Below are 25,174 nucleotides of genomic sequence, written 5' to 3' on the forward strand. Positions count from 1 at the left end.
TTCAATCTGGAATCAAATTCTGGTCCTACTGTTTACCAGTACGGTAACTTTGGATCCAGCACTAAACCTCTTTGAATGAGATTGACCCAAAACCGTTGAGCCATGGGGGAAAACAACAGTGTCTTGTTCACAGAGGTATTCCGAGGTTTCTAGGAGAGCTATGTCACCAGCACGGTGCATGGTTCATGGCAAATGCTCTTTCCTTCCTCTCTCCCTCCCTCCCTGCCTCCCTCTTTCTCTTCCTCTCTCCCTCCTTCCTTCCCTTCCCCTCACTCCTTCTCTCTCTCTCTTTCTTTGTCTGTCTGTCTGTCTGTCTGTCTGTCTGTCTATGTAGCCCAGGCTGTCCTCAAACTCATGGTCTTCCTGTCTTAGCCACCTGTGTGATGGGATTACAGATGCCATTTGTGTACATACACTTATGCATGTGGGTGTACATGTATGTTCATGGTGTGTGTGTGTGTGTGTAAGTTGTGAAGTCCAGATGTTGACATTGGGTGTCTTCATTGGTTGCTCTTGAGTTTATGTTCTGAGACAAGGTCTCTTGTTGGACCCGAGGCTCATGGGTTCAGTCAGGTGGTCTTGCCAATGAGCTCCAGGTCCTCTGGTGTCTCCCACCCCTAGCTTTGGGGTTATATACACACGCCTTTTTGCCCAGCTGGGTGCTAGGGATCCAACCTCAGGACTTTACATCTCTTCCCAGGGCACACGTTTTAAAATGAAATCATTCACGTCACAGCTACAATCTGGCATGTGGTAGTTTGGTCTTATGAATGTACACTGGTATTCTTCAAAGTCCCTTGCGGCTGTCACCACTCTTACATGGCAGCCATCAGAAAGCAGGGTCATGGGACTCGAACACAGTATCAGTCAGGGTGATCATGGCACCAAAAGCCGGGCTGTGAGAGGATGGAAGCGGTAGAGTGGTGGCAAGCAGGCTGCTTACTGGCATGGAGCGCACCGTCTGCAGCAGCCAGTGGGTACAGCCAGGCAGGCCTTCAGAGGACCCGAGATGCTGGCCTGAGCCCCCTGAGTGGAGTCTGCTAAGGGATTCTGTGCGCCTCCCTCTTTGGCCTGGGTCTTACCTTCTCTTCCATGTCTGTTTTAGTCACCAGCACCTCCTCAGCAAAGCCCACCTCCCTCTCTCGTTTGATTCCCCGGCCATCCTTATCGAAGACCCTCCAGGTGAACAGGCAGCCATCCTCAGCCACGGTCAGGAGGAACTGGTCGTCAAAGGTGAGCATCATCTGCGGAGGAAAAGAGCCGGAGAAGTTTTCTGGGGCCGTGGATGCTCAGGACGGAGCTGGCTACGCAGGGGCTTTGGTCCACGCAGCCCTGCACACTTCCCTGGGCTTGTGTGCTCCTTACCAGGAGAATCAGACAGAAGCACCTTGGTGCATCAACACATTTCTTCATTGATGAGGAAATATGAGGGAGCTGGTGTTTGGGGAGAGAAAATCCCCAGCTTACTCAAAAGCAAAGAATCAAAATGTGAAGCTCTCACAGCATCTACCATGCAGTCAGGGATGAAGCCTTGGTGCCACCACGGTAGAGAGGGAACATTAGTTAAGCCTGTGCTCTTCTTCATGGTGCCTCTGCACGTCACACATGCCCCATTATCATTTCCAGTCTCTGCTTCAGCGAGGTTCTCACTATGCTAATGGAGTAGAGGTAACCATGGGTAACTACGGATCTATCGTTGTGACTATAGGATGCTTTTGTCTCATCCAACCTGAAATTTGTCTCTTATCATCTGAGATAGTCCCTAATTGAGTTTGGGAACACAGTGATTTTTTTCCTGCCTCAGTGAGCTTGATTTTAATAATCTTATTTTCCTGGGCTTTGGGTTCCTGGCATTGTTGCTGCCCACAAGAGTCTCTGAAAGCTGAGCTGGCTTCTTGACTCCTATGGAGACTAACTTTTTTAAACTTCCAATTTTCTGCTGTGCTTGTTAACCCCCGGAAGACTGAAGGCTAGCCTGTCTCAGGCACAGCCATACAATTCAGCAAGGAAGGTCAACAAGAGGGGAGCCTTGTCAATCAACGCTCATCAGGACTCTACGAGAGCAACACACGGTCTTCAGCGCTGAGCCGTTTCTCCAGCCTCTACGGTGCATTGCATTTGAGGAACACTCAATTATATAGAAAAATTCTTGTAGTAATGTTAAAGTTTTAAGAAGCAGGCTGTGAAAGAGTGACCATAAAGTATGATCTTCATTCCAGACACATGTATAATACCTATGAGTCAGAATATGAATGATGATACTACTATAAAGGCCTGGCAGAAACATACATAAACATATGTTGCTTCTATAATAAAAATGATCTTACAACAAAATTTAGTAGATCTGAAGGGAAGAGGGGACTAAATCACAACACTTTACTTTGGTTCCAGTGCCCAGGCTCAGTACAGAAATGTGTCATTTTATAATGAAGAATCCTTCCCGAGTGTGTGTAGTACCGACAGGTGAGTGTGGTGGACTGAAGGAGAATGGTGCCCATAGGTGCATACATTAGAATACTCGGGCCCAACAGGTGGACCTATTTGGGAAGGATTAGGAGGCGTGGTTTTATTGGAGGAGGTGTGTTACTGGAAGCAGGTTTTTCCCACCACTGCTCTCTGCCTTGTGGTTGTGGATCAAGACACAAGCCTCAATTGTTCACTTCACTCTGCCATTATGGACTCCAACCCTTTAAAACCGCAGGCCAAATTAAACACTTTTGTTTCTAAGTTGCCTTGGTCAAGGGATTTTATCATAGCCATAGAAAAGTAACTAAGACACTAGGTCAGTATTGAACTCAGGACATAATTAAAAATCTTGCATGTCTTTCTTGGTTGAGTCTTCGTGCGGTTTTGGTATCAGGGTAACTGTAGCCTCATAAAAAGAGTTTGAAAATGACCCTTCTGTTTCTATTATGAGGAACACATTGAGGAATATAGGTATTAGCTCTTCTTAGAAAATCTGCTTGAATTCTGCACTAAAACCATCTGGCCATGGGCTTTTTTTGGTTGGGTGGTTTTTGACGACAGCTTCTATTTCCTCGTGACTTATAGGTCTATTTAGATTGTTCACCTGGTGATGATTCAATTTTGGTATATGGTATCTATCTAAAACATTGTCCATTTCTTTTACATTTTCCAATTTTGTGGAGTACAGGCTTTTGTAGTAAGACCTAATGATTCTCTGAATTTCCTCAGTGTCTGTTGTTATGTCCCCCTTTTCATTTCTGATTTTGTTAATTTGGATGTTCTCTCTCTGCCTTTTGATTAGTTTGGATAAGGGTTTGTAAATCTTGTTGACTTTCTCAAAGAACAAGCTCTTTGTTTCATTGATTCTTTGTATTGTTTTCTGTGTTTCTATTTTATTGATTTCAGCCCTCCAGTTTGATTATTTCCTGTCTTCTACTTCTCCTGGGTGAATCTGCTTCTTTCTGTTCTAGAGCAAGAAAAGAGAACAGGACTATTCACAAAAGCATGCCTCGGTTACTGTTCCTGGGGTAGGCTCGATGTCCGTATTCTCAGGGTTAGGTCTAATCGCTTGGCGTATGACTTCCTATTGTCTGCAGCAGTGGACATCTGCGCGTCATTAGTAGGTAAAACTCACCGCAGCTGGGAAATAAGATAGCAACCCAGCTGGGTCACCTACAATAGCCATCCGAGGGTCTATTACTGGGTGTAATTTTGTGTCAAATAATCTTTGGGTGTGACATGGGTATGACTATCCAGCCCAGAGGTGCCCAGTGAATGGGTGACAGATGAAGAGATAAGCAGAGCCAGGAGGAGTGAGGAGAAACAGGCAACACTGAGGGGTTGCCAGGGTAGGAAAGTCTGCGAGGCAGAGTCCAGGCTGGGATTTGGTGGGGAGCCACTTCTCACCTTGGTGACGGGACTAGCATGAGCCTGGTACTCATTGAATTCTCTCTGCAAAGGCAGGGGGTATTTCATGGCACGGATAGTTCCCACGGAAGTGCCCACAAACATCATGCGCCCGGAGTGCGAGATGGTGATGGCCGTATAGACGACGTCAAAAGCCGATATCTCACGGAGGATCTGGAACACAGGCGGATCTGTTCAGTGGGAGGAGCTGAGAGTTTGTCTCCAGCGGCCCAGTGTCATCTTTGGGGTGGGAATGAAACTCAGGCCTCACACATGCCGGGCAGTCTCTCCACCACTGAGCTACTTTCCCAGTTCCAAGTTCCTAATTTTATCATTATTTTATTTATTTATTTTTTTTGAGATAGAATCTCACTGTGTAGGCTTAGAAAGCCTGGAACTTCTTAGGTAGACCAGGCTGACCTCACAGAGACCCATCTGCCTCTGCCTCCCAAGTGCTGGAATTAAAGGTGTGTGCAACCATGTCCATTTGGAGTTCCCGAGTCTTACGCGGTATGTGTGTATGTGTTCACACCAATATGAGTACATGGAGGGCAATGTGACACCAGGCAGCCTATCCTGTCACTCTCTGTCGAATTCCTTCGAGACAGGGTCTCTTCACTGACCCTGGAGCTGGACAAATGGCCAGCAAACCCTGATGATCCTTTTCTTTCTGTCTTGCCCCCATCTGCCCAGCACTGGGGGTACAGGTACACATGGCCACACCAGGGTGCCGGGACCTCAACTCAAGTCTTCGCGCTTGCACAAAAACGGCTCTTACCCACTGAGTTGTCTCTTTAGGTCTGTTTTTTTCCCCTGACTTATAACCAGTTGTGGGTATTAGAAACAATACAAGTGAAAGGGCCAGAACTCTCCTACGGACACCGTGGCATTATATCCTTATCTGCTGTAACTCATCTGGTTTTCGCAGAAGCCCCAAGGAAGTGACAGTCACATTTACGACAAGCGAAGATGAGTCACTGAGGCTGGAAGTAACTTGCCTCAGCTCATAGGTGTGGTCAGGGACAGCCCGACTCCACTTTCAGCTCTTGACTGCAATGCTGTCAACACACCTCAGGGTGTGAAGAGGATGACAATCATAAATTTATCCAGGAAGCATTTATTACTGTCCAAACTATGCTCTCAGGGAACTCGCTCATTCCTTCACCCACGACTGCGTATTCAGCCACCCACTCACCGATCCACACATTTTTATGATTGTGTGTGTGTGTGTTGGGGCGCTCTGGCAGTGCACCAGCTACTAGGGATGTCAAGGGGAGGGAACACAGGCCTACCCTGGGAAAACATTATTGTGGTCTAGCTTTGTACAGGCTGCTTAAGAACCAGGATCGGGTCCCTGGGAGTACAAAGGAGAGTCACCCTGTGTGCGCTAAGCTGTTTCAGGTTTGTTTGCTGCTGTGGAAGCCATGAGCCTCCTCCCACACCCAAGGTGTCAGCCCATGACAGAAGCTATAGGAAACCGAAGAAGCCAGAGATCAGCTGTCACTGGGCCAGAGAAGGGCATAAGCCATGTCTGTCTGTATGAAGAGTTCATGTTGAGTTCTCTCTGTCCATATGTCCAGGAGCCAAATGTGGTAATATAAAAATCTGGAGGTTGGAGGTTTTGAAAGAACACAGTGACAAGCCTGGGTGACGGCAGCTAACCATCCGCAGCGGCTCATCTCAGCTAAGGGCAGAACAAGGGCAAGAGTTCAATGTAACTGAAAGTTACATTTTAATTAAATTTGTGTATATGCATGTTCACAATAGTGTGTGTGTGTGTGTGTGTGTGTGTGTGGTGGTGGTGTGTGTGGTGGTAGTGGTGGCGTGTGTATATCAGAGGACAACCTGTGGGAACTGGCTCTCCCCTTCCACCATGTGGATCCCTGGGGTCCACCTCAGGTTGTCATCAGGCTTGGCGGTTTGCCTAAGAGTGTTTTAGAGAAGTTGTTGATTTCCACGTGTGTGGGTAAATGGAAGTTACAGACAGGAAGCGGAAAGGACAAGGGGACCCAGAGCTTGAACCATTCGGGAGGATCAAGGAGCATGGCAGACACTGTCCCGTGAAGGAGAGCTCTCTCTCACGGGGTCTAGCGGAAGTCCCGGAGTCTGACTTCTGGCAGCACGGAGACGGGGATGGGGAGGGTAGACTCACCAAAGAATCTGCAATCTCCTTGAGAGTCTGGTCTGATCCCACGGCAAAGATAATTTTGCCATCAGGGGAGATAGTAACAGAGTTGTAGCTACAGGACTTGAGCACGCATTCTGTCTCTCTCTTCCCCGTGGACAGGTTCCATTCATACACAGCGCCATCCGTGCCAGCAGAAATCAGCTTGCTGTCATCTAAGTTCCACACAACTGAACGAATCTGCAAGGAATACGGACACACCTGGATGAGAAGAGCACACACACACACACAGACAGACACACACACACCCGCACGCACGCACGCGTGCGCGTGCACACACACACACACACACACACACACACACACACACACACACGGAGGAGATTAACCTGGGGGGCTCCACTACACTAAGGCAGAATGGGCTTGGGAGAGGGCTGTCTGTAAGCACAAACATGGCTTCTTGGCCACGTTAACATTCTGTAAGATGCTGAAAACAATATACTCCCATTCCCTTTTGACTCTAAGAATGCAGATGGACTTGTACTAGCTTTCTGATGTCATTTTGTCTTATCTTATGTGAATGCATGGTTTGGCCGTGGTTACAGGCATCTGCAGAGGCCAGAAGAGGATGTCAGATCCCCTGGAACTAGTTGGGGTTATGGATGGTTGAGAGCCACCACGTGGGTGCTAGGAAGTGAACTTGGGTCTTCTGCAAGAGCAACAAGTGCTCTCAGCTGCTAAGTCATCTCTCCAGGCCCCTTTGAGAGCCCCTTTAGTTTTGAAATATTCACAGGAAACTGCAAACAATAGCTCCGAGAATGGACTTCTGGGATGGCAGGCTGAGGGTATCAGCTAGTTTCCCCAGTGACAGAAGTTAACTGGTAAAAATAATCAGAACTTAGGGCTGGAGGTTCCGCATTATAAGGGCCAGGGGAAGATCAGGGGTTCTTGCCACCCTACCCGTCCTGCAGGTTCCACTCAAAGTAGGGGCGCCACTGCTGGGAAAGCAGGTTCAGGGCACCGCGGGATATGGGCTTTGCATTGGGGAAAGACAGCCACTAAGACAGAGCACTCGGTGGCAACTGGGGACTGACTTTATTTGCAACAGAATCTGGAGACCTCTGTGATTATGGGCACATCTGAAACAATGGAGACCTCGGTGAGAGAACAAAGAGGAAGCTGGTAACTATGACACAAGAAAAAACCAGCAGAGCGGCAGACTTTCAATAGAGAGATCGTGGGAAAAAGGTGGTCAAAATTTGTCGGGGGTTAAGATGCTGTGTGCCTGTGGTGGGGTGCATCCATGGGGCAGCAATGGGAGCAGGATGTGGGAAACACGAAAGCATTTTCCAAGCTACTGGAGGACCCACTGAGCCAGGGGAAATCTCTCTGGTACAGGAGGCTTCCACACAACATCTCACCACACACTGCACAGTGAGCTCCTTTGACTCAAGGGCGCCTTCCGAGAATCCAGGCTTAACATGTAAAGTCACGCTCATTCTTGGCAGCATGAAAGACTATGTTCCTGACTAAGGCTGTGCCTTCTCAGGCAGAGCCAGAGAGGGTGCATCCAAACTGCCCATCTTTGCAGACCATGAGGCAAAAAACTGATGGCCTAAAGCAGCTTCCAAGCCCCCCACAAACCTAGTAGTTAAGGCTAAAAATTAAAGAAGCTAAGTGGGCTTATGGAAAATCTAAGTGGGCTTATGGGAAATTTATGATTAATAAGTACCTAAGGCCATCCATAGGCAAACTGAAGGCTAAAATCCAAAAAGAAAAAGAAAAAATATAAGTGAAGAGGGAAATCTAAGCAGGAACGTTAAAGGCCGCACACCGCATAGGAAAAAGGCTTTATGGAATTAGTCCCTCCATTGAGCAAATAAGCTGTCAGTCATCCTACCAACTAACACGCCCACCGCCAGCTCCCGGGAATATATATCTAGAATTGTTGCAGTATAGTGCCTAAAATAGCCAGCCAATAAAAAGTTAGGAAACACACAAGAAACAAAACAACAAATCCCTCAAAAATACTGTGCCCCAAAAGATGACAGAAGCGAGCAAGGAGGAAAAGAAAGTGTCCTGAAAGGTGCTCAGATGGATCCAGCAGACAAAGACTCGGAAGCAGCTGATGTAAACACGTCCAAGGGAGTACAGAAGTCACGCTTGAGGAGTTAAAAGAAGCCATGGAGCGTCTCATCAAGTTGGCAATACAAAAGGGGGAGAGCGTTTTTAGAAACTCTAATGGGTACCCTGGGGTTGAAAAGCATAATTGCCAATGTGAAAATGTCACTAGCGGGCTCAGCGGTAGATCTGAGCAGGGGACCGTGAAGACAGATCAGAACTTGCAATCTGAAAAGCAGAGATGTTTAAGAAAAGCTGACAGAGTCCAAGAGAGCCATGGATGACCAAATTTACACCAGCAAATATGGGTTGGGAGTACCAGGAGGAGAGAGAAAAGCATCAGGAAAAATTATAAATAAGTATGTAATGCTGAAAGCAGTCAAAACTTGTTGAAAAACATGAATACATGCATCTAAGGGCTAAAGTACATTTCAAGTAGGAGCACCACAAAGAGATTGACATCCAGACACACCATAGTCAAAACATTGCAAGCCAATGACACGAAAACCTAAGAGAAAGCCAACTAGTCCACACTAGTAACAGTCCAAGATTACCATTTGGCTTCTATCAGAAAATAAGGAAGAAGACACAAAGGTTGTCTAAAGCACGGAGAATAGCAAGACACACTGTCTTTATGTTCAGCAAAACTAAATTTCTATTTAAATATGAAGAATACATTAGTTAATCCCCAGATAAACACAAGCTGGAGAACTGGCTGCCTGAAGACCTGCCTCTCAAGACTGCCAAAAGAAGTTCTTTAGACCAAAGGCAGATGATCTCTGATGACAAGATGATGTCACAACCAGAGAAAACACAATTGGTAACTTCACAAGCCACTGAGAGACACTGTGATTGCGTGCTACATTTTCTGTACTCTCTAATATATGGAAAGTTCATATTAAAATTTTTTGCACTTATACTCATCTGTTTTCCTTTCAGCTTCTTTAAAATACACAATAAAGTTAGATAAAGTGGTAATCAAAACAGGGTATTATAAGCCAGGTGTGGTAGCACTTTTGATGCCAGCACTCCTGAGACAAAGGGAGGCAGATCTCTGTGAGTTTGGGGCCAGCCTGGTCTACACAGCCAACCGCCTCAATGTACTATAGGATGTGTAATGAAATAAGATACAGGACTGGCAAGATCGACTTTTTAAAATAAAATACAGGGCCAGTAGTTGGCTTAGAGAGTAAATGGGTTTGCTATCAACTCTGATGACCTGAATATGATTCCAGGGACCTACATGATGGAAGAGAGAAACGACTCTTCAGATTACCACACTCATGGCCCCCCACACAATAAAAAGTTAAACATAAACAAATAAAATACATACGGCACAACAAAGGGTAGAACCAGATGGACTTATATGGAACATTTCACTGACGCTAAGTCTAATAATATCTGAGGTCAAAGTGTTTATTTTTGAAGTTGTTTTCCTCCTTTAGCTGCTAACACAGTGGATTGGGCTGGTTGTTCTTCTATGTCAAACCAGCCTTGCATTCCTAGGAAAAACCCCACTGGGTCACAATCTGTAACGTTTGTAAGCTGCTAGACTTCAGGGCTCCTTCATGAAGGGTATAGATCTGCAGTATCCTTTCTTCTTTTGGACCGTTTTGTCTCATCTTTGGGTTAGGGTAATATTGAAAATGCTGAAAATGATTTAATATGCATTACACTTCTGTCATGGGGAAGAAGTTGTACAGAACCTGAGTTCCCTTTCCGTGCACAGCGCACCAGCGTCTGCCTCCCTTTCTGGGTCTGCCTACCTCTCCCTGCTTGAAAAGTCATTAACTCAAAGCATTGCCTCTGATTCCAGGTGAACCACAGATTTATCCCTCTCTCCATATATGTTGACCTGGCTCCTATTATTTTTAACATTTGCTTTTCCTCCTTTTTCTGTAAGGAGCCAATCTCCTGACCCAATGGCTCCCGGGAAAGCCATTGAAATGGTGAAAATGGTTAGACCCATTGAAGCCAGTTTCCTCTTCCATCTTAATCCTGTCTTCACCTCTAAAAGACAAACCTTAGTTATTTAATGGACTCAATAAAAGGCTACCAAGGAAGACACAGAATAAAATCTACAAGGTGCCCCATAAACCTCTCCAGTCTCAGTTCACCTGTGTGTCAGCCTGGATACCCATCCCCACAAACTCTTCAGTGCCTCTAACACTCCTTGCCACCTGTCTGTGGGGTTTGTATTCTCATCTGCAATGGCTGTCACCACCAGCTCTGTCTAGGTATCCCTACCCACTCCCCCAGGACCAAGCCTTTGCAAGCATCAAAGCCTCAGTGAAGCCCACCTCTTCAGCAACCCACAGGCTTTTGTTGCATTAAACCAGTTGTGATTTGTATTTTGTGAGCCCTGTCAGGAAAGGAGTCCCCTTGGGCTAGCACAGTGCATATCTCAGTGCCCCTTGTTACCCTGGCACTCACTTACCTTCCCTGTGTGCCCTTTCAAGTTGGTGATGTTCTCCAGGCTCGTGGTAGTGAAAACGTGAATCACATTTCCGTTGACTGCAGCGAAGAGGTGACCTCCGTTGCTAAAGGCACACTACAGGGAGGGAGGGCAGAAACAGGGGAGCATCTGAGTGGAGGAGGCTGGGGACTCTGGGTGGGGTGGGGATGGGAAAGGGCTGCTTCCAGACACCACCAACAACCCTGTAGCTCAGCACCAACATCCTGACGCTGCTGTCTACTAGTCATTACACTGCTCCCATCACCGAGCCTCAGGGTGTCTGCAGAAGCTCTGCTTCAGACTGGGGAGAGGGGGAGGTGATGCTTTACCATCACTGTCGTGCTTCTTCAAGCCACCTGAGATAAAGCTGATGGGCTCTAAGTGCATCTCACTGGTGACACTGTTTCCTCGGCTCCTCCCGGTCTCCGCTTTTACTCTCTCAACTGGGACGCTCATCTTGGGATTGCTTTTCTGCTCTAATCTTAATTGAGATGCCCAGCCTGATCACAGATGATTTTGGTGGGTGTAGAAAAGCACAGGCAGAACCGTGCACTTCACGAGTTTGGTGAGAGAGCACCGGCTGCTGTCTTAAGTCCCCAAAGTGTCATCAGACAGACTTTGGTCCCACAGTCTTTACCTCCTTGCACCCTCTGACAGAATATTCTTTGAAAGGGCGGATATCATCAATGAGCAGGTTCATGAGGCGGAGTTTGTCAGCAAAGCCCACCACGACGAAGTGTCCTGACGGGTGAAGGCTGATAGTGTAGGCCTCTTCTTGGTACTCCTTAAATAGCTCCAGGGTGCTGTGAGAAAGAGCAGTTCCTGAGTTATGAGCCGAGCTCCTAGCCCTGTTGAGTCCCCCACTTTATTTGCTTTTGTGTATCTGAGCTATTTCATTGCTTGCAATGACTGTTTTCTGGGCTCCGGTTGCTGAAAGATAATAATAATTGCACGGAGTACAGCCAACATGGAAAGTAGTCAAAATACCACACACAAGCCCAGCCGAGAGTCCGAGAATTACAAGGACTACGCAATCCATTCTCCCCGCAGCCCTTTGTACACACGAGTAAAACAGAATTTGGGTGCAGTCTGGGTTTGGATATCCTATTATTGGTAGGGGGCTGGGGTGGCTGGGGCAGTGAGGAGGAGGTAGAGGAGGAGCCAAAGGTCTAGAGAGATCCCTGCAGCAAGAGGAAGTGGGGAAAGGAAAGGGACAGAAGAACAGAGGGGACAGGGACATTAATGGACAACGGTGAGCTATGTGGAGGGCTTACCTCTATGTTCCTATGGTCTAGAGCAGTGTCTGACATATAGCAAACATTTAATAAACCAGAGAGTAATTTTCTAGCCATGTGAGATTGGGATACAGGTGACTAATTTGATAAAAGGCTTTTCCAGCTGGATGCTTTTAGTTGTTGAATTGTAAACCTCTCTAATTAAAACACTCTGCATAAACAGGCTTAATGATTGACATTTTGTACACACGACAGCAGCAAGCCTTTCCCTCCTTACTTTGATTCGTAATTCCAGATGCGGATGGAACGATCCAGAGAACAGGTGGCGATGAGGGGTTTGCGGATGCAGGTAGCGAGGCCAGTGATGGACGCTGAGTGCAGCGGATACAGCAGGTACTCGAAATGGGCAGGCTCTCCCTGGAGAAACCGCATGGAAACGAGATTCAGCAGGGTGAGCGGAAGGATGCCTATATCCTTCAGCGTGAATTATTAGTACCTGGGAACCTCAGTTAGCCTGTGCACACAGAAACCACGCTAAGGCAAACTGTTTTCATGTTACATGTGGTTTTCCTAAGATACCGTTATTTTAAAATACTGGCGAGGCCATGGAACCTATAGGAGAACCTATTATTGCCCATTTTCCTCTGAACCAGTATAATCTCTAACTGCATTCTAAATACTAAATACTGATCCTTATACCCACAGGCAACACAGCTCTCATTGACTTTGACTGCTGTCAAAGAATCTTCTTTGTTTGCATACAACGGAGAATACTGCAGAAACCCACAATGGTTAAAAGGCAGAGAATAACTGACCATGCTGTGCCCGCATTCAACTATACATCTACAACACAACCCCCACACCCCACATCTAAGGCTCAGGGGCCATCCCAGAAAAGGAGGCAGAAAGATTGTAAGAACCAGAGGATCATAACAAGTACTTCCAGATAGTCTCTTCTTAAAAACATAAAAACAAAAATAAGGACAGGCTGGGTGTGGTGGCGCACGCCTTTGACTCCGACACTTGGGAGGCAGAGGCAGGCAGATCTCTGTGAGTTTGAGGCTAGCCTGGTCTAGTCCAAGCTAGTCCAGGACAGCCAGAGCTACACAGGGAAACCCTGTCTTGAAAAACAAAACAAAACAAACAAACAAAAGGACAGGATGGGGGGGGGGCGTAGGGGACGGATCTGGGAGGAGTTGGGGAGAGAAATGGGGTGTGAATATGATCAAGATTTGTTGAAATCTTTGAACAATTACTAAAATATTACACATACATACACACACATATAATTTTCGGGGCTGGAGAGATGGCTCAGTTGTTAAAATCACTGGCTGCTCTCCCAGAGGACCCATCTTTGAGTCCCAGCACCCACATGGTAGCTTGCAATGGTCTGTAACTCCAGTTCCATGGGATCTAATGCCCTCTTCCTACAGTACCAGACACACACATGGTATATAGACACACATGCAGGCAAAACACCCCTACACATATATAAATAGTTTTAAATTTTATTATTTTAATGGCAACGTAAGTCTAGTGTCCTAAGGCTTTAAACATTTTGATTCTGTGGGAACATTCGCGTGGCTTTGAGAGTAACACTACAGACTGAATATCCTTACATATAAGTCCTTGTGTATCTCTCATCGCTTCCTTAAGAGATGCTTCTGGGGGTAGGGTTGGGGAAAGGGGAGAAGGGGAGAGAGAAGGGAGAAGGGAAAGACTGGGGAGAGCTTGGGGGAGTGGAAGGGTGGAGATGGAGAAAGGGCGGATATAGGAGCAGGGAAGAAGATATCTACATTAAGGGAGCTATTTTAGGGCTGGCAAGAGACTTGGCTCTAGAGGGGATCCCAGGTGTCCACAGGGATGTCCCCAGCTAGGTCCTTGGACAGTAGAGGAGAGGGTGCCTGAACTGTCCTTGTCCCACTATCACACTGATGATTATCTCGAATATCATCATAGAATCTTCGTCCGGCGACGGATGTAGATAGAGACAGAGACTCTCATCAGAGCAATGGACTGAGCTCCCAAGGTCCAGTTGAAGAACAGAAAGAGGGAGAAGAGAAGCAAGGAAGTCAGGATTGCGAGGGGTTGGTCCACTCACTGAGGCAGTTTGCCTGTTCTAATGGGAGCTCACCAAATCCAGCTGGATCAGGACTGAATGAGCACGTGATCTAACCAGCCTCTCTGATTGTGGCTGACAATGGGGGCTGACTGAGAAGCCATTGATAAAAGCACTGGGACTTGTTTCTACTGCACGTCCTGGCTTTTTGGGACCCTAGTCTATTTGGATACACATCTTCGTTGGCCTGGATGTAGTGGGGAGGGCCTTGGACTTCCCACAGAGCAGGGTTCCCCGCCCTCTCTTAAGGGGGGGGGGAAGAGGAAGGAGGAGGGGAAGTGGGGAGTGGGAGGGGAATGGGAGGAGGGGAGGAAGTGCAAATTTTTGAATGGAAAAATTAAAAAAAAAGTGGGGGAAAAAAGAGATGCTTCTGGATAAATGCTATGACTGGTTTTGTTTGTTTGCTTTTGAAGCAGGGTTTCTGTGTAGCCTTGGATGTCTTAGAATTAACTCTGTAGGCCAGGCTGCCCTGAACTCACAGAGACCCCGCCTGCACTCACAAGTGCTGGGATTAAAGGCGTGGGCCACCAACACCCAGCCTGCATTGAATGTTTTTAAGTATCTTAACAAGCAATGCCAAATTTCTCCCCAAAGAGACTGCACTTATTATGTGATTTCCATTAGCACATGAGTGTTGGTGTGTGGTCCGGTAGGAGGTATTTTCTCTGACGACAGAGGGAAGAGATGGGTGGAAAACCGAATGAGGTGAACACACACTAGGGCTGTTCCCAAGCCAAGACAAAGGCTGAGATGACAATTCCCACCCACTCTGGGGCTTTCCCTCTCATGAATTTACACACACTGCTCCTCTCAGCATTCCTGTCTGAGACAGAGGTGCTGTGCCTCTGTTAATCCTTTCGCCCCCAGTATGGCTGACAACAATGTTTCTACCTGCTAATTCTTATTAGCTTTTAAACACACTCACATCTTTTTTTTGTTTGTTTGTTTATTTCACAAGGGAAGCAATTATTTTCTCCCTCTAGGCCCAGTAGCTGTGGAATGACGGGACTAGCCCAGGAAGCTCACCGGTGGTCTCCCTCATAATCCGTGGCCAGGAGCCTCCAGTGGGGATTTAGGATGGTCTGCTTATGCTCTGAAATGCGTTTCCTTTTTGAATTTCCATGGTTACTATTTCATACTATTTTATCTTTTTAAGATTTATTTATTTTTATTTCATATGCACTTGTGTTTTACCTGCATGTACATCTGTGTGAAGGTGTTGGATCCCCTGAATGTTACAGGTAGTTATGAGCTGCCATGTGGGTGCTAGGAATTGAACCCAGGTCCTCTGGAAGATCAGCCAGTTCTCTTAACTGCTGAATCATCTCTCCAGCCCTATATTTTCTCTTTTCAGACCTCATGGTTTGAATACTTAGGCTCATGTGTTTGAATACTTGGTCCCAACTAGGACACTCTTTTGCCACAGTGACCACATACCGCATGATTTTGTTGATATACAGTATCCAGAATAAGCAAATCTATAATCTATAAAATAGATCAGCACTTGCTTAGGACTGCGGTGGGGGGGGGGAAGGTGGAGGGTGCCAGCTCAAGGGTATGGTATGGGCTGTTCTCTTTCTGAGTTGATGGATAGCTCCTATAATTAACTACAGTACTGCTTGTTCAACGCTGACCAGTGAGGCTACTATAAGCCACCACTGGGCTAGAGCTGCAGCTTAGTTGGCAGAGTGCTTGCCTAGCATATACTTGAAATCCTGGGTTTGACCCCTAGAATGGTATGAATGGGAGAGGTGGAGGCAGGAAAGTCAGAAACCATTCTTACCTACTAGGGCTATATGAGTCCCTGTCTCAGAAAAAGCAAAAACAGCAATTAAAACATCCCCCAAAATATGAATGAAAAAATATGTTAAAATTGTCAGCTGAGATTATAGGTGGTCTGTAGTAATTATTTTGTTTGTTTGTTTTAACAAATAAAGCTTGCCTGAAGATCAGAGTGCCAGAGTTAAGCCTCTAGAAACCAGGCAGTGGTGGCACACACCTTTAATCTCGGTATTCCGGAGTCACACCTCTTTAATCCCAGCACTAGGGAGGTGGAGACAGGAGAGATATGTCTGGGTGGAGAGAGGAATATAAGGCGGAGGAGACAGAAGCTCAGTGCAGTCTGAGGTTTCCATCTGCAGTGGAGACAGATGCAGTCTGGAGATGCAGTCTGAGGCCAGGATCGCCCCTTCGGTCTGAGCACTGGTAGAGGTAAAACCTCTAGTGGCTGGTCTCTTCTGCTTCTCTGATCTTCAGCATTAATCCCTATATCTGACTCTGAGATTTTATTATTAATACCAATTGGAATTCATGCTACAGTGGTCTATTTTCTTCCCTTTATGTGTTTGAGTCCGTGCTGTTAGGGGACACAAGTCTGAACTGCTATTTTACTGATTAAGTGTGCAGCGAACAGTGTGAGCTTCATCATCCATGGTGCTTTTTGGTTATGACGTCTGGAGTGTTTTATGATCGTTTCCTTTGCAATTCCAAAACAAGCCAAAAAACCCCCAACAACCATGAAGATTATATACACATCTTTGGGCGGTGAATAAATATGATAGTAGATTAATTTCCTAGAAAAATGCAACTTCTAGCGGGACATGTGGGATTTGATTTTGGTAGGCAACGTCAAGGCTGCACATCGTGTGCCTCCCCCCCCCCCCCGCCCCCAGAGCGTTTCTGCACACTCAGGTTTTCTGTTTGCTTGGATGAACAGGGTGCATGAACCACACAACTTTGTGTGAAACTCTATACACATGGTGAGCAGCCTCGGATGGGTGGGCATCTCAGTGTGGACTGGAAGGGGACTCTGATGCCCCTGGAGGAAGCTCACCTTGCTGATCTCCGTCAGGGACATGGTGATGGAATAGAGTTGGTTCTTGCTGGTGCTGGCGATCAAGGTTTCTTCTGATGGGCTGAAGCACAGGCAGAGAACGTCCTGTTTGTCCGACTGACTTGGGTCGTTGCTTTGTGGGTCCATAGGGATCTGGTCAAGGCACAAGACAGCCATCAGTAACTTTCTGTCACGGTCCCACATTGTCAGCATGTCCTGGATACAAGGGTTCCATTCACAGACTCCTGACCAAGCCACTGCCCTGAGCTTTCCTGGGTCTGGAGAAGGGAGGACTGGTTCCATCAGTTTTAAATAGCACCAGGTGCTCCTTTGGCAGCAACTAGCATCTGACTAGCAAGAGAGCCAAATGTGTGGGAATGAGCAGGCCAGGCAGTCCAGTGTGAGATCCCCGTCATACACATATTGTTTAACCTGTGAGAGCACCCACCTGTTGAAAGTCCGGGGCATGGGCTCGCTTGGCACCCAGCATCCCTGTGTGTACTTTCAGTGCATGGAAGGGAGGCGGTGGCCCCTCTACAATATGGGGTGGGCAAAGGGTTAAGGAGAAGAAGGGTTCACTGATGGCTCCAGTAGGCTTGGAGAGGAGCTGTTGTTCCCAATGACACAAAATAAAGTTAGATTTCCTTTCCCTCTCTATATCAGTTAGTGACCAAATGTGCCGACGGGCCAGCCTGCACAGGTCTTAGTTTCCTAGAGCAGTGGTTCTCAACCTGTGGGTCGCGACCCCATTGGATTTGCATATCAGCTATTTACATTACAATTGATAACAGTAGCCAAGTTACAGTTATGAAGTAGCAATGAAATAATTCTATGGTTGGGGGTCCCCACAACATGAGGAACTGTGTTGAAGGGCCACAGCATTAGGAAGGCTGAGAACCACTGTCTTAGAGCCTGTTTTGCACTTCTTAATAAGCTTGCTTGCATGAGTCATCAGCGTAAGACTCCCCGATTCCAACTTTCCTATCCTCTTTATTTCCTCATTTCCTGGTCTTCCCCCGTCAGGGCTTTGTCACTGAAGAACGACTTGCTGGTCCACATCATTTCTGTATCGTTTATTCCATAAATGTGTGTGCTGGGCAGTGTGCTTATATAATAACGGAACACATATAGATATAATGATGGGAAGGTTACAGGATACCAGGGTTCAGAGAGGAAGTCTGTCTTCATTACTTTGACACCTTTCCTCATAGGACTTAAATCCAGATCGTGCTACTTCTAAATCCGGTTTTCCCAACCCAGTGTAGCCACCCCTAGTTTCTCAGGGTGGGGCTCTCTCTCTCTCTCTCTCTCTCTCTCTCTCTCTCCAGTCCTTCCTGTGCAAATGCTGTCAGAGCACGGCTGCTGCAGAACAACGCCCTCAAGGACCCCATTTGCGTCCTCCTTACCCGGATTTCCCTGCTCTCTCGGTAAAGGTCCTTCTCTTCCACCTTCTCAAACAGCAGCACCCTCCCCGGCCCAGCGGAGCAGGCAAAGCCCTTGGAATAGGCGGCGATGGCAAACACCTGGGGCATGGACATGTGGTGGGCATAAGTGGTTGCCACGATCTGTTCAAAGGAGGGGACCGGGGAGCTGGGTGGTGGGAACTCGATCAGGCTGGAAGAGGAAAGGAGCACAGAGCATTATTGGAGGCGACCCCGGGGAGAAGCATTGAGCTCTGGAGGGGGCATGGAAGAGTGGGGACATACAGATTTCATTCCAGGACAGGGGAAGCAGAGGCAGGTGGATCTCTGTGAGTCAAAGGCCAGCCTGGTCTACAGCATGAGTTTCAGTATGGAAGCCACATAAGGAGACCTTGTCTTCTGAGAGCAGCATGGGGGATATCCTTGTTTGTGAGTGATGCCACCCAGTGATCTTCTTTCCCAGGGTCAAATGCTCCTATCTGGCTTGGGAACTCTACCCAGCACAGTGAGTATGCCTGCTAGACAGAGGACGGCGATTCTTAACTTTTGTTTAGAAATAAGTGGTTCAGGGGACTGAATATAGTAAGATCATACAACTGCCCGGCAGAGCTGAGATTTGAACCCAGGTCTCTCTTTTCATCCATTCACTCATGTAATAAATATTTATACCTGCTCATAAATGTTAGAGTTATAAGGGCTCCGCGAAACAACAGTAAACAAGATCAGTACAGTTCTTGCCCCCAGAAGCTTCAAGTCTCGGGCCCATGTGCTAAGGACTGTTAAGGGGCAGCTAGGCATGCCACAAGCAATAGAGGCTTTCCGAGGGCAGGCACTGAAGAGGTGCGCTGCTTTAGGTGAGCAGAAGCCGAGTGCTCTTAGTTGGGTTCTCCAGGACAAACAGGAACAGGTGAGCATGTGTGCTGGGGTAGGGGGCAGACAGAGAGACTTACTCTGACTGAGCACACAAGAAACAAGAAAATGTGTTGGTCATGCAAGGAACCCAGAGAGAAGAGACCTGACATTTCTTTCCAGGAGGGGAGAGAGGTGGTGCTGCCTGGGCCGAGCTAAGGGGCTTCTGTGCGGGGAGTCCTGGACCCACCAAAATACTGTGCATACGCAGATGTAGACTTGTGTCTTCATCAAATGTTATTATAAAATTCCAAGGTTCTGTGGTATAAAAGGGATAATCTGAACTACCAAAGGTAAGTGGTCCCTAGTGAAGGGGAAAGCGATTCCATCAAGAACTCCTTAGGAAGCCCTTCACAAGCCATAAAATAAGGAGGTGCCAACTGGCACAGGGAGGGATTGTGGGAATGGGGGGACCAGTAGTTACTGAGGAGGAAGAACCCACAGGGTGCCAGGTGGTGGGGATATTGGGCTCTGGGCTCAGAGAGAAGGGAAATGGAATTCTAGTCCTGTCATACAGCAGTGCTGAGATCTTAGCCTCTGGCCCCTGGTCTGTAAAAGCTGGGATGATGGTGATATAATCCGTGAAGAAAAGGACTCCCATGGGCTTGTCAGCAGTGTCTGTCACATCCCACGGCACAGTCCGCCACGTGTGAGATGTGGCCACTGCTGTTATGGTGCAGATGAAACCAACCCCCCTCCCCTGTACCCTGTTATCACCCTTTTGTCTGACTGTCCTAGTCTACTTCCTTGTCCCCTTTGCTCCTGGTTGCCTCCCATTAAACTGTCATCACCCGAGGGCCCGTGTTTCCAGTACCTGGCTGGGCGCTTAGCACAACACCAGGGTTCTGAGGCTGGGCGGTGATGGTGTGCACTTTTAATCCCAGCACTCAGGAGGCTGAGGCAGGCGGACCTCTGTGAGTCCAAGGTCAGCCTGGTCTACAAGAGCTAGTTCCTGGACAGGCTCCAAAGCTACAGGGAAACCCTGTCTCGAAAACCCAAACCAAAAAGAAAAGAAAAGAAAAGAAAAGAAAGAAAGAAAGAAAGAAAGAAAGAAAGAAAAGAAAGAAAGAAAGAAAGAGAGAAAGAAAGAAAGAAAACACGCTTTTGGAAAAATCTACAATTTTGAAGACTTGTCATTCTGAACTGTATAAAATGAGAATAGGCATAAAAATAAAAACTTGTATTTAGGCAGGCCATGGTCATAGCGATGGGGTTTGTGCTTGAATAGAGACAAATGGTAAAACAGGATGAAATGGGCATAGTTAGTTTTCAAGGTGGAGAGGTGGTGAGTGACTTAAGATTTCTTTGTTCTCAGTTTCTGTCTATTGGGTGTCTGGCTTGTAAGTGTACTGCATGGGTGCGTGGTGCCCTCAGAGACCAGAAGAGGGCGCCAGATGCCCTGGAATGGTTGTGAGCTGCCTTGTGAGTGCTGGGAACCACACCTGTGTCCTCTGCCAGACCAGTACCTGCTCTAAACTGCTGAGACATCTCTCCGGTCTCAGTGAGAGGCTTTGGGAGAAGCCCACGAGGGTGGGCACTAGCCCAGTGGAAGGCGCTATTACCTCTCTGACTCATGGATGATTTCCAGGCTCCTGGAGCTGGTGGGCTCCTTCACCATTATGTTTGTCTCCCAGCGTGGATCTCCAGACTCAAAGAGGAAGAGCCTGCCGGTGTCAGTGCCAACAATGATCTTATCATCAGATACCCAGGCGTGGGCTAGGTAGTTTGGGGATTCTCCCCTCTGGAAATTGGTTTGCTTTAGGGTTCCTTCGGCAAAGCGGAGAAGCTTAAATATCCCATTCCCAGTGACACAAACTTGTGTATTATCCTGGGGGTTGATGCTGACCTGCAAAATGTCAGGAGATACCAGAAAAATAAGAAGATAGGTCAACTCTTGATGGGATTATTCACCACTTTACCAATTAACATTCACTTTAGGTAGTTCATAATATCTTGTACACAAAGTCATGGAATTTTATATTATATTTGATGAAGATACACATCTACATCTACTGGATGGAATTTCAGTCAACAATTTTTTTTTAAAGTAGAATGAACAATCTTTTTCATTTTTGTAGCCCAGGCTGGCCTTGAACTCACTATGTAGCCCAGGCTGGTTTTAAAAGGATATGCCTCCTGTCTCAATTTCCTGAGTGGTGTGATTACAGGCATGCGCTAACATGTCTCCTCGTATGTGCAGAACTATACTCTGGGTCAGCACGAGGGGATGAAGTTCAGTTGGAAACAGATTCATGGGGTTGAGTGGGTGTCTGGAGGCCTGTCTGGGGGAAGAAAGCACACATCCCACCAGATCAATCTCCTTCAGCTGGAGTCTTTATCCCAACACACGCTAACAATAATTAACCTGCTGCCCTCACTAGACGGAGAGCAGCTTGGGGGTACATTGCTGTCGAGTCTGTGTCCTTGGGATAGGTGCATAGGGGACGTCCAGTAGATGCTCACTGGATCTTCTGCAGAGGAGGTGCTCTCTGCTCTGAGACACTATGGCCTGGGTAAATCGGTTCTCCCGGTCTTTGTGATTTGGCCATCAATACTCTTACCATCATTGTATTAAGAAGGGGCATGAGTGCTTGGCTGGCGGTGCCCTGGCCCACACGTCAACCTCTGAGAGATGAATGACGCATGCTCAAGGCTCTGATGAGCTACTATCTGTACACATGGACAGTACAGACTTCTTGAACTTGTGAAAATGAGTACAAGACACTGGACAGGAATATAAAACCTGGGACTCACTGCCCAAGCAGTCAACCTACTGGTTTTCTAGTGGGCGTTCATTCTGTCCTGAAACCACAATAGAAAATTCTGTTCTCTACACAACTGTAACTTACAGCTTCTTACACATCTACCTTTCCACTGGGCATGGCGGCATCCACCTCTAGTCCCAGCACTTAGGAGGCAGGGAAGATTGTAAATTCGTGGCTAGCCTGAGCTATGTAGTCACAACCTGTTTTAAAAATAACACCCCTCCTAAACAAAATAAAAACCCAAATCTACTACTTTATATGGCATTCCTGAAATCCCCTGACTGTCCACAAGTCTACTGCAAAGGGGCCGGAACCAAGGAGAGTTCATTTTAGACAGCACAGCTGGGTCTGACCTTGCTGGATGTAGTTCTGGGCCATAGGGAAGAAGGAAGATGACAGAGTTGGGAATACCTGGCCCTGCATCTCAGTCTGGGATGAGCTACTTGGCCTCTTAGAGCCTCGGGCCCCTCACCTCTTAATATGGGACAATAACTACCTCTGCTTTCTGTGCTTCTTGAGAAGCTCAGGGTTAAAACACACGGGAGGAATGAGTGCTGTGGGGCAAAGTTAGTGTTTCTGCTTTACAACGGGGCGAGGCACGAGTCATGCCGGGGGTACCTGGTAGATGGGGTTGTTCTGAACGTCAGATCTAATAATGGCCATTACTTTCTGCTTTTCCCATAGCCAATAGATGAGGTTTGACTCTGGAGGCGACGTCTGTGTCAGCAGGTATTTAGAGTCTGGAGAGAAAGCCATGCTGACAAACTTTTGAACTTGGAAGTCAAAATTATTCAGGACTTTGCGCTTCCGGCAAGGGATGGATGACAGCTCGTAAATAGTGATGGTGGGTCTTTCCAGCACAGTCTCGGAGATAGCGAGGTATCGCCGATTGGGACTGATGGACAAGGCCAGCATGCCCTGACTCTTGTCTGAGCCTGCAAAAGGAGGCAGAAGGGGGACTGAGGGCAGACAATGCTTCCATCAAGGTCCAACAGGCTTAACAAGGGGCACCACCGGCAGAGGAGAAACGTGTACAAACGTGCAAAGATCAGTCCTTGGCCATCCCTTGGTTTAACCGTATGCAGGCAACTGTGAAAATGACCGGGATGAGTGCCTCACTAGGTCAGTTGAGATGCTAAGGAATCTTCCTTGAGTCAGGACCAGACAGGATGGAAAAAGCTGCACACGGCAGGAAGAGCCTGAGCAGTGTATGGCTGTAGTAGAGGGTGCAGGACGGTGGGAGATCCCAAGGACATGGATTGCTGGAACGCTGTGTGGGTGCTAGGGGAGACCAGGGATGGGCCGACAAGGGAGGGATAGGCTCTAAGCCTGCGGCCTCCACGCCTTGAGAATCCAGCATTTGGTACTCTACTGTCGAGGCCGGATGCTAACTACTCAGTTCCTCAGTCTGGCAGCTAGGCAGATGCGGAAGTCTATGATGAAGCTTTGTGCTTCCTTGATAAGCAGAGATACATGCGAGCTCTTTTCCCTCTTCCCTAGAGTTTAGACGACAGCCGGAAGCAGCCAGCATCCTGCAGCCGTGCAGTAACAGGCAGGAAATGAGAGCTGTGGTGAGAATCTAAGTGCGAACACTTCATCCAGACACACAGTAGGGCCACAGCGGCCACTCTGCTTTTGTGCGTCTCTTCCTTCGTGAAAAATGATAAAAACAGGATTGATGACTTTTCCACAGGACCAGAGTTAGGTTCCCAGCACCCATATCAGGTGGCTCACTATCACCTGTAACTCCATATACATAATTACAAATAAAAATTTAAAAACAATGAAAATTGGGCTAGCAAGATGGCTCAATGGGTAATAGTGCTTGCTGCTGCTAAGGCTGATGATGGAAATTTGATCCCCAGAACCCACATGGTAGAAGGAAGTCACAAATTCCTACAAGCTGTATTCTGACCTTTATATACATGCCATGGCATGCAGGTGTACAAGCATGAACACACACACACACACATTGAATAAGTAAGTATAACAGAATTGAATATATATTATATAGTATACATATAATTATATATGTATATGCATACGATATCATATATACACATATGTTTACTATACATATATAATTATATATTTTATGGTTATACTAACATAGACAATATATAATTCAGGCTGGATTTACTATCATATAATCATTATTGCTGTATTCATTTTGTTCTCACATTAATGCAAAGTAAAATCTTTTCATAGGCCCCAAAGTGTTGTGGGCCCTGGGCACTGTGCACAGGGATCGGTCACCTGTGGATGTGGGCCTCAGACAGGGAGGTTGAGGGAGGGAGGGGAAGCTGCTCTAGAGGATTGTGTGGGAGTCCCTCTGTGACGGGCTCCATGCTGCTACTTTCCAGCAGGCTCAGGAGGGACGAGCACGTGGTCCTGCAGCACATCTGCCCAGCACACGGGACTTCTGCAGGACGGCTGGAAAAACAGCTGTGTCAGAGAAGATCAAGGCTCTGGGTCACTGAGACACCTGTACAAAGCTTAGACTGTCGCTGGGAGCAAACAGGAGCCACTGGGAACCTTCATGAAGGGTCAGACGTGCGTTGTGGGAAGATTTCCCTGGCAGCTGTGTGGAAGGCAGTCCTGAAGGCAGGGGAACTGGTCAGCAGGGGATGCATAGGGCTAGAGGTGATGGGAGCACCATGCTATATGAAGGCAGCAGGAAGAGCAGACATGGAGAAGAGGGGATAAGGGAAATGTTAATAGGTGGAACCAGCAGGCTTCAATGATTGACTGGGAGGAAGGCATGAACAACATCGAGGTTTCTGAGCTCTGCGGAGAAGTGGGAAACCGGGGCTGGAGTACAAGCTGAATAAGTTAGACTCTGTTGACTTTTGCTTAAATTGGCCCCTCCAAGTCACTGAATTTTCATTATATGTATTTGTTTCTAGATTTTAATAATTTGATTGATTTACATTTAAGTTTTCAATCTATCTTGGGCCCAATACGAGAAAGGATAATTAGAGTCTAGGGTCTGGAGAGACGGCTCTGAGGTTAAGAGCGTCTCCTGCTCTTCCAGAGGACCTGCGTTCGAGTCCCTCTACCTGAGTTTGGAGGCTCAAACTGCCTGTAACTTCAGCTCCAGGGGATCTGATGTATGCTTCCAGCCTCTGCAGGCTCATGCACACTCACACAGGCACACACAGTTTTTAAAAGAAGAAAAGAAGTATGACTCGAAAAGGCTTCCCATTTCTCAAAGACAAAACTGGCTAGCCTAGCATTGACTCCTAACACCACTTGTATATTAAAGTTACATATTTATATACATATTTACTGGGACACTTATGCCTGGGCTTCATTGCA

The 25,174-nt window shown here is 47.2% G+C and overlaps 1 protein-coding gene across 1 annotated transcript in view; it reads right to left on the bottom strand.

The window, feature by feature from the left end:
• Cfap57 (cilia and flagella associated protein 57) overlaps window positions 1–25,174 on the bottom strand; it is a 67,629-nt gene that overhangs the window by 35,731 nt on the left and 6,724 nt on the right. Inside the window, exons 3-12 of the mRNA XM_075945781.1 lie at window positions 22,475–22,791; window positions 20,654–20,937; window positions 18,168–18,375; window positions 16,762–16,914; window positions 12,087–12,226; window positions 11,212–11,377; window positions 10,557–10,670; window positions 6,026–6,238; window positions 3,874–4,047; window positions 1,083–1,244 (exon numbers count right to left, since the gene is read on the bottom strand). Of these exons, the coding sequence (XP_075801896.1) occupies window positions 1,083–1,244; window positions 3,874–4,047; window positions 6,026–6,238; window positions 10,557–10,670; window positions 11,212–11,377; window positions 12,087–12,226; window positions 16,762–16,914; window positions 18,168–18,375; window positions 20,654–20,937; window positions 22,475–22,791 (1,931 nt within the window). The remainder of the gene's footprint in view (window positions 1–1,082; window positions 1,245–3,873; window positions 4,048–6,025; window positions 6,239–10,556; window positions 10,671–11,211; window positions 11,378–12,086; window positions 12,227–16,761; window positions 16,915–18,167; window positions 18,376–20,653; window positions 20,938–22,474; window positions 22,792–25,174) is intronic.

The sequence above is a fragment of the Microtus pennsylvanicus genome, chromosome 13 (assembly GCF_037038515.1).
Source record: "Microtus pennsylvanicus isolate mMicPen1 chromosome 13, mMicPen1.hap1, whole genome shotgun sequence".
Taxonomy (NCBI): Eukaryota; Metazoa; Chordata; class Mammalia; order Rodentia; family Cricetidae; genus Microtus; species Microtus pennsylvanicus.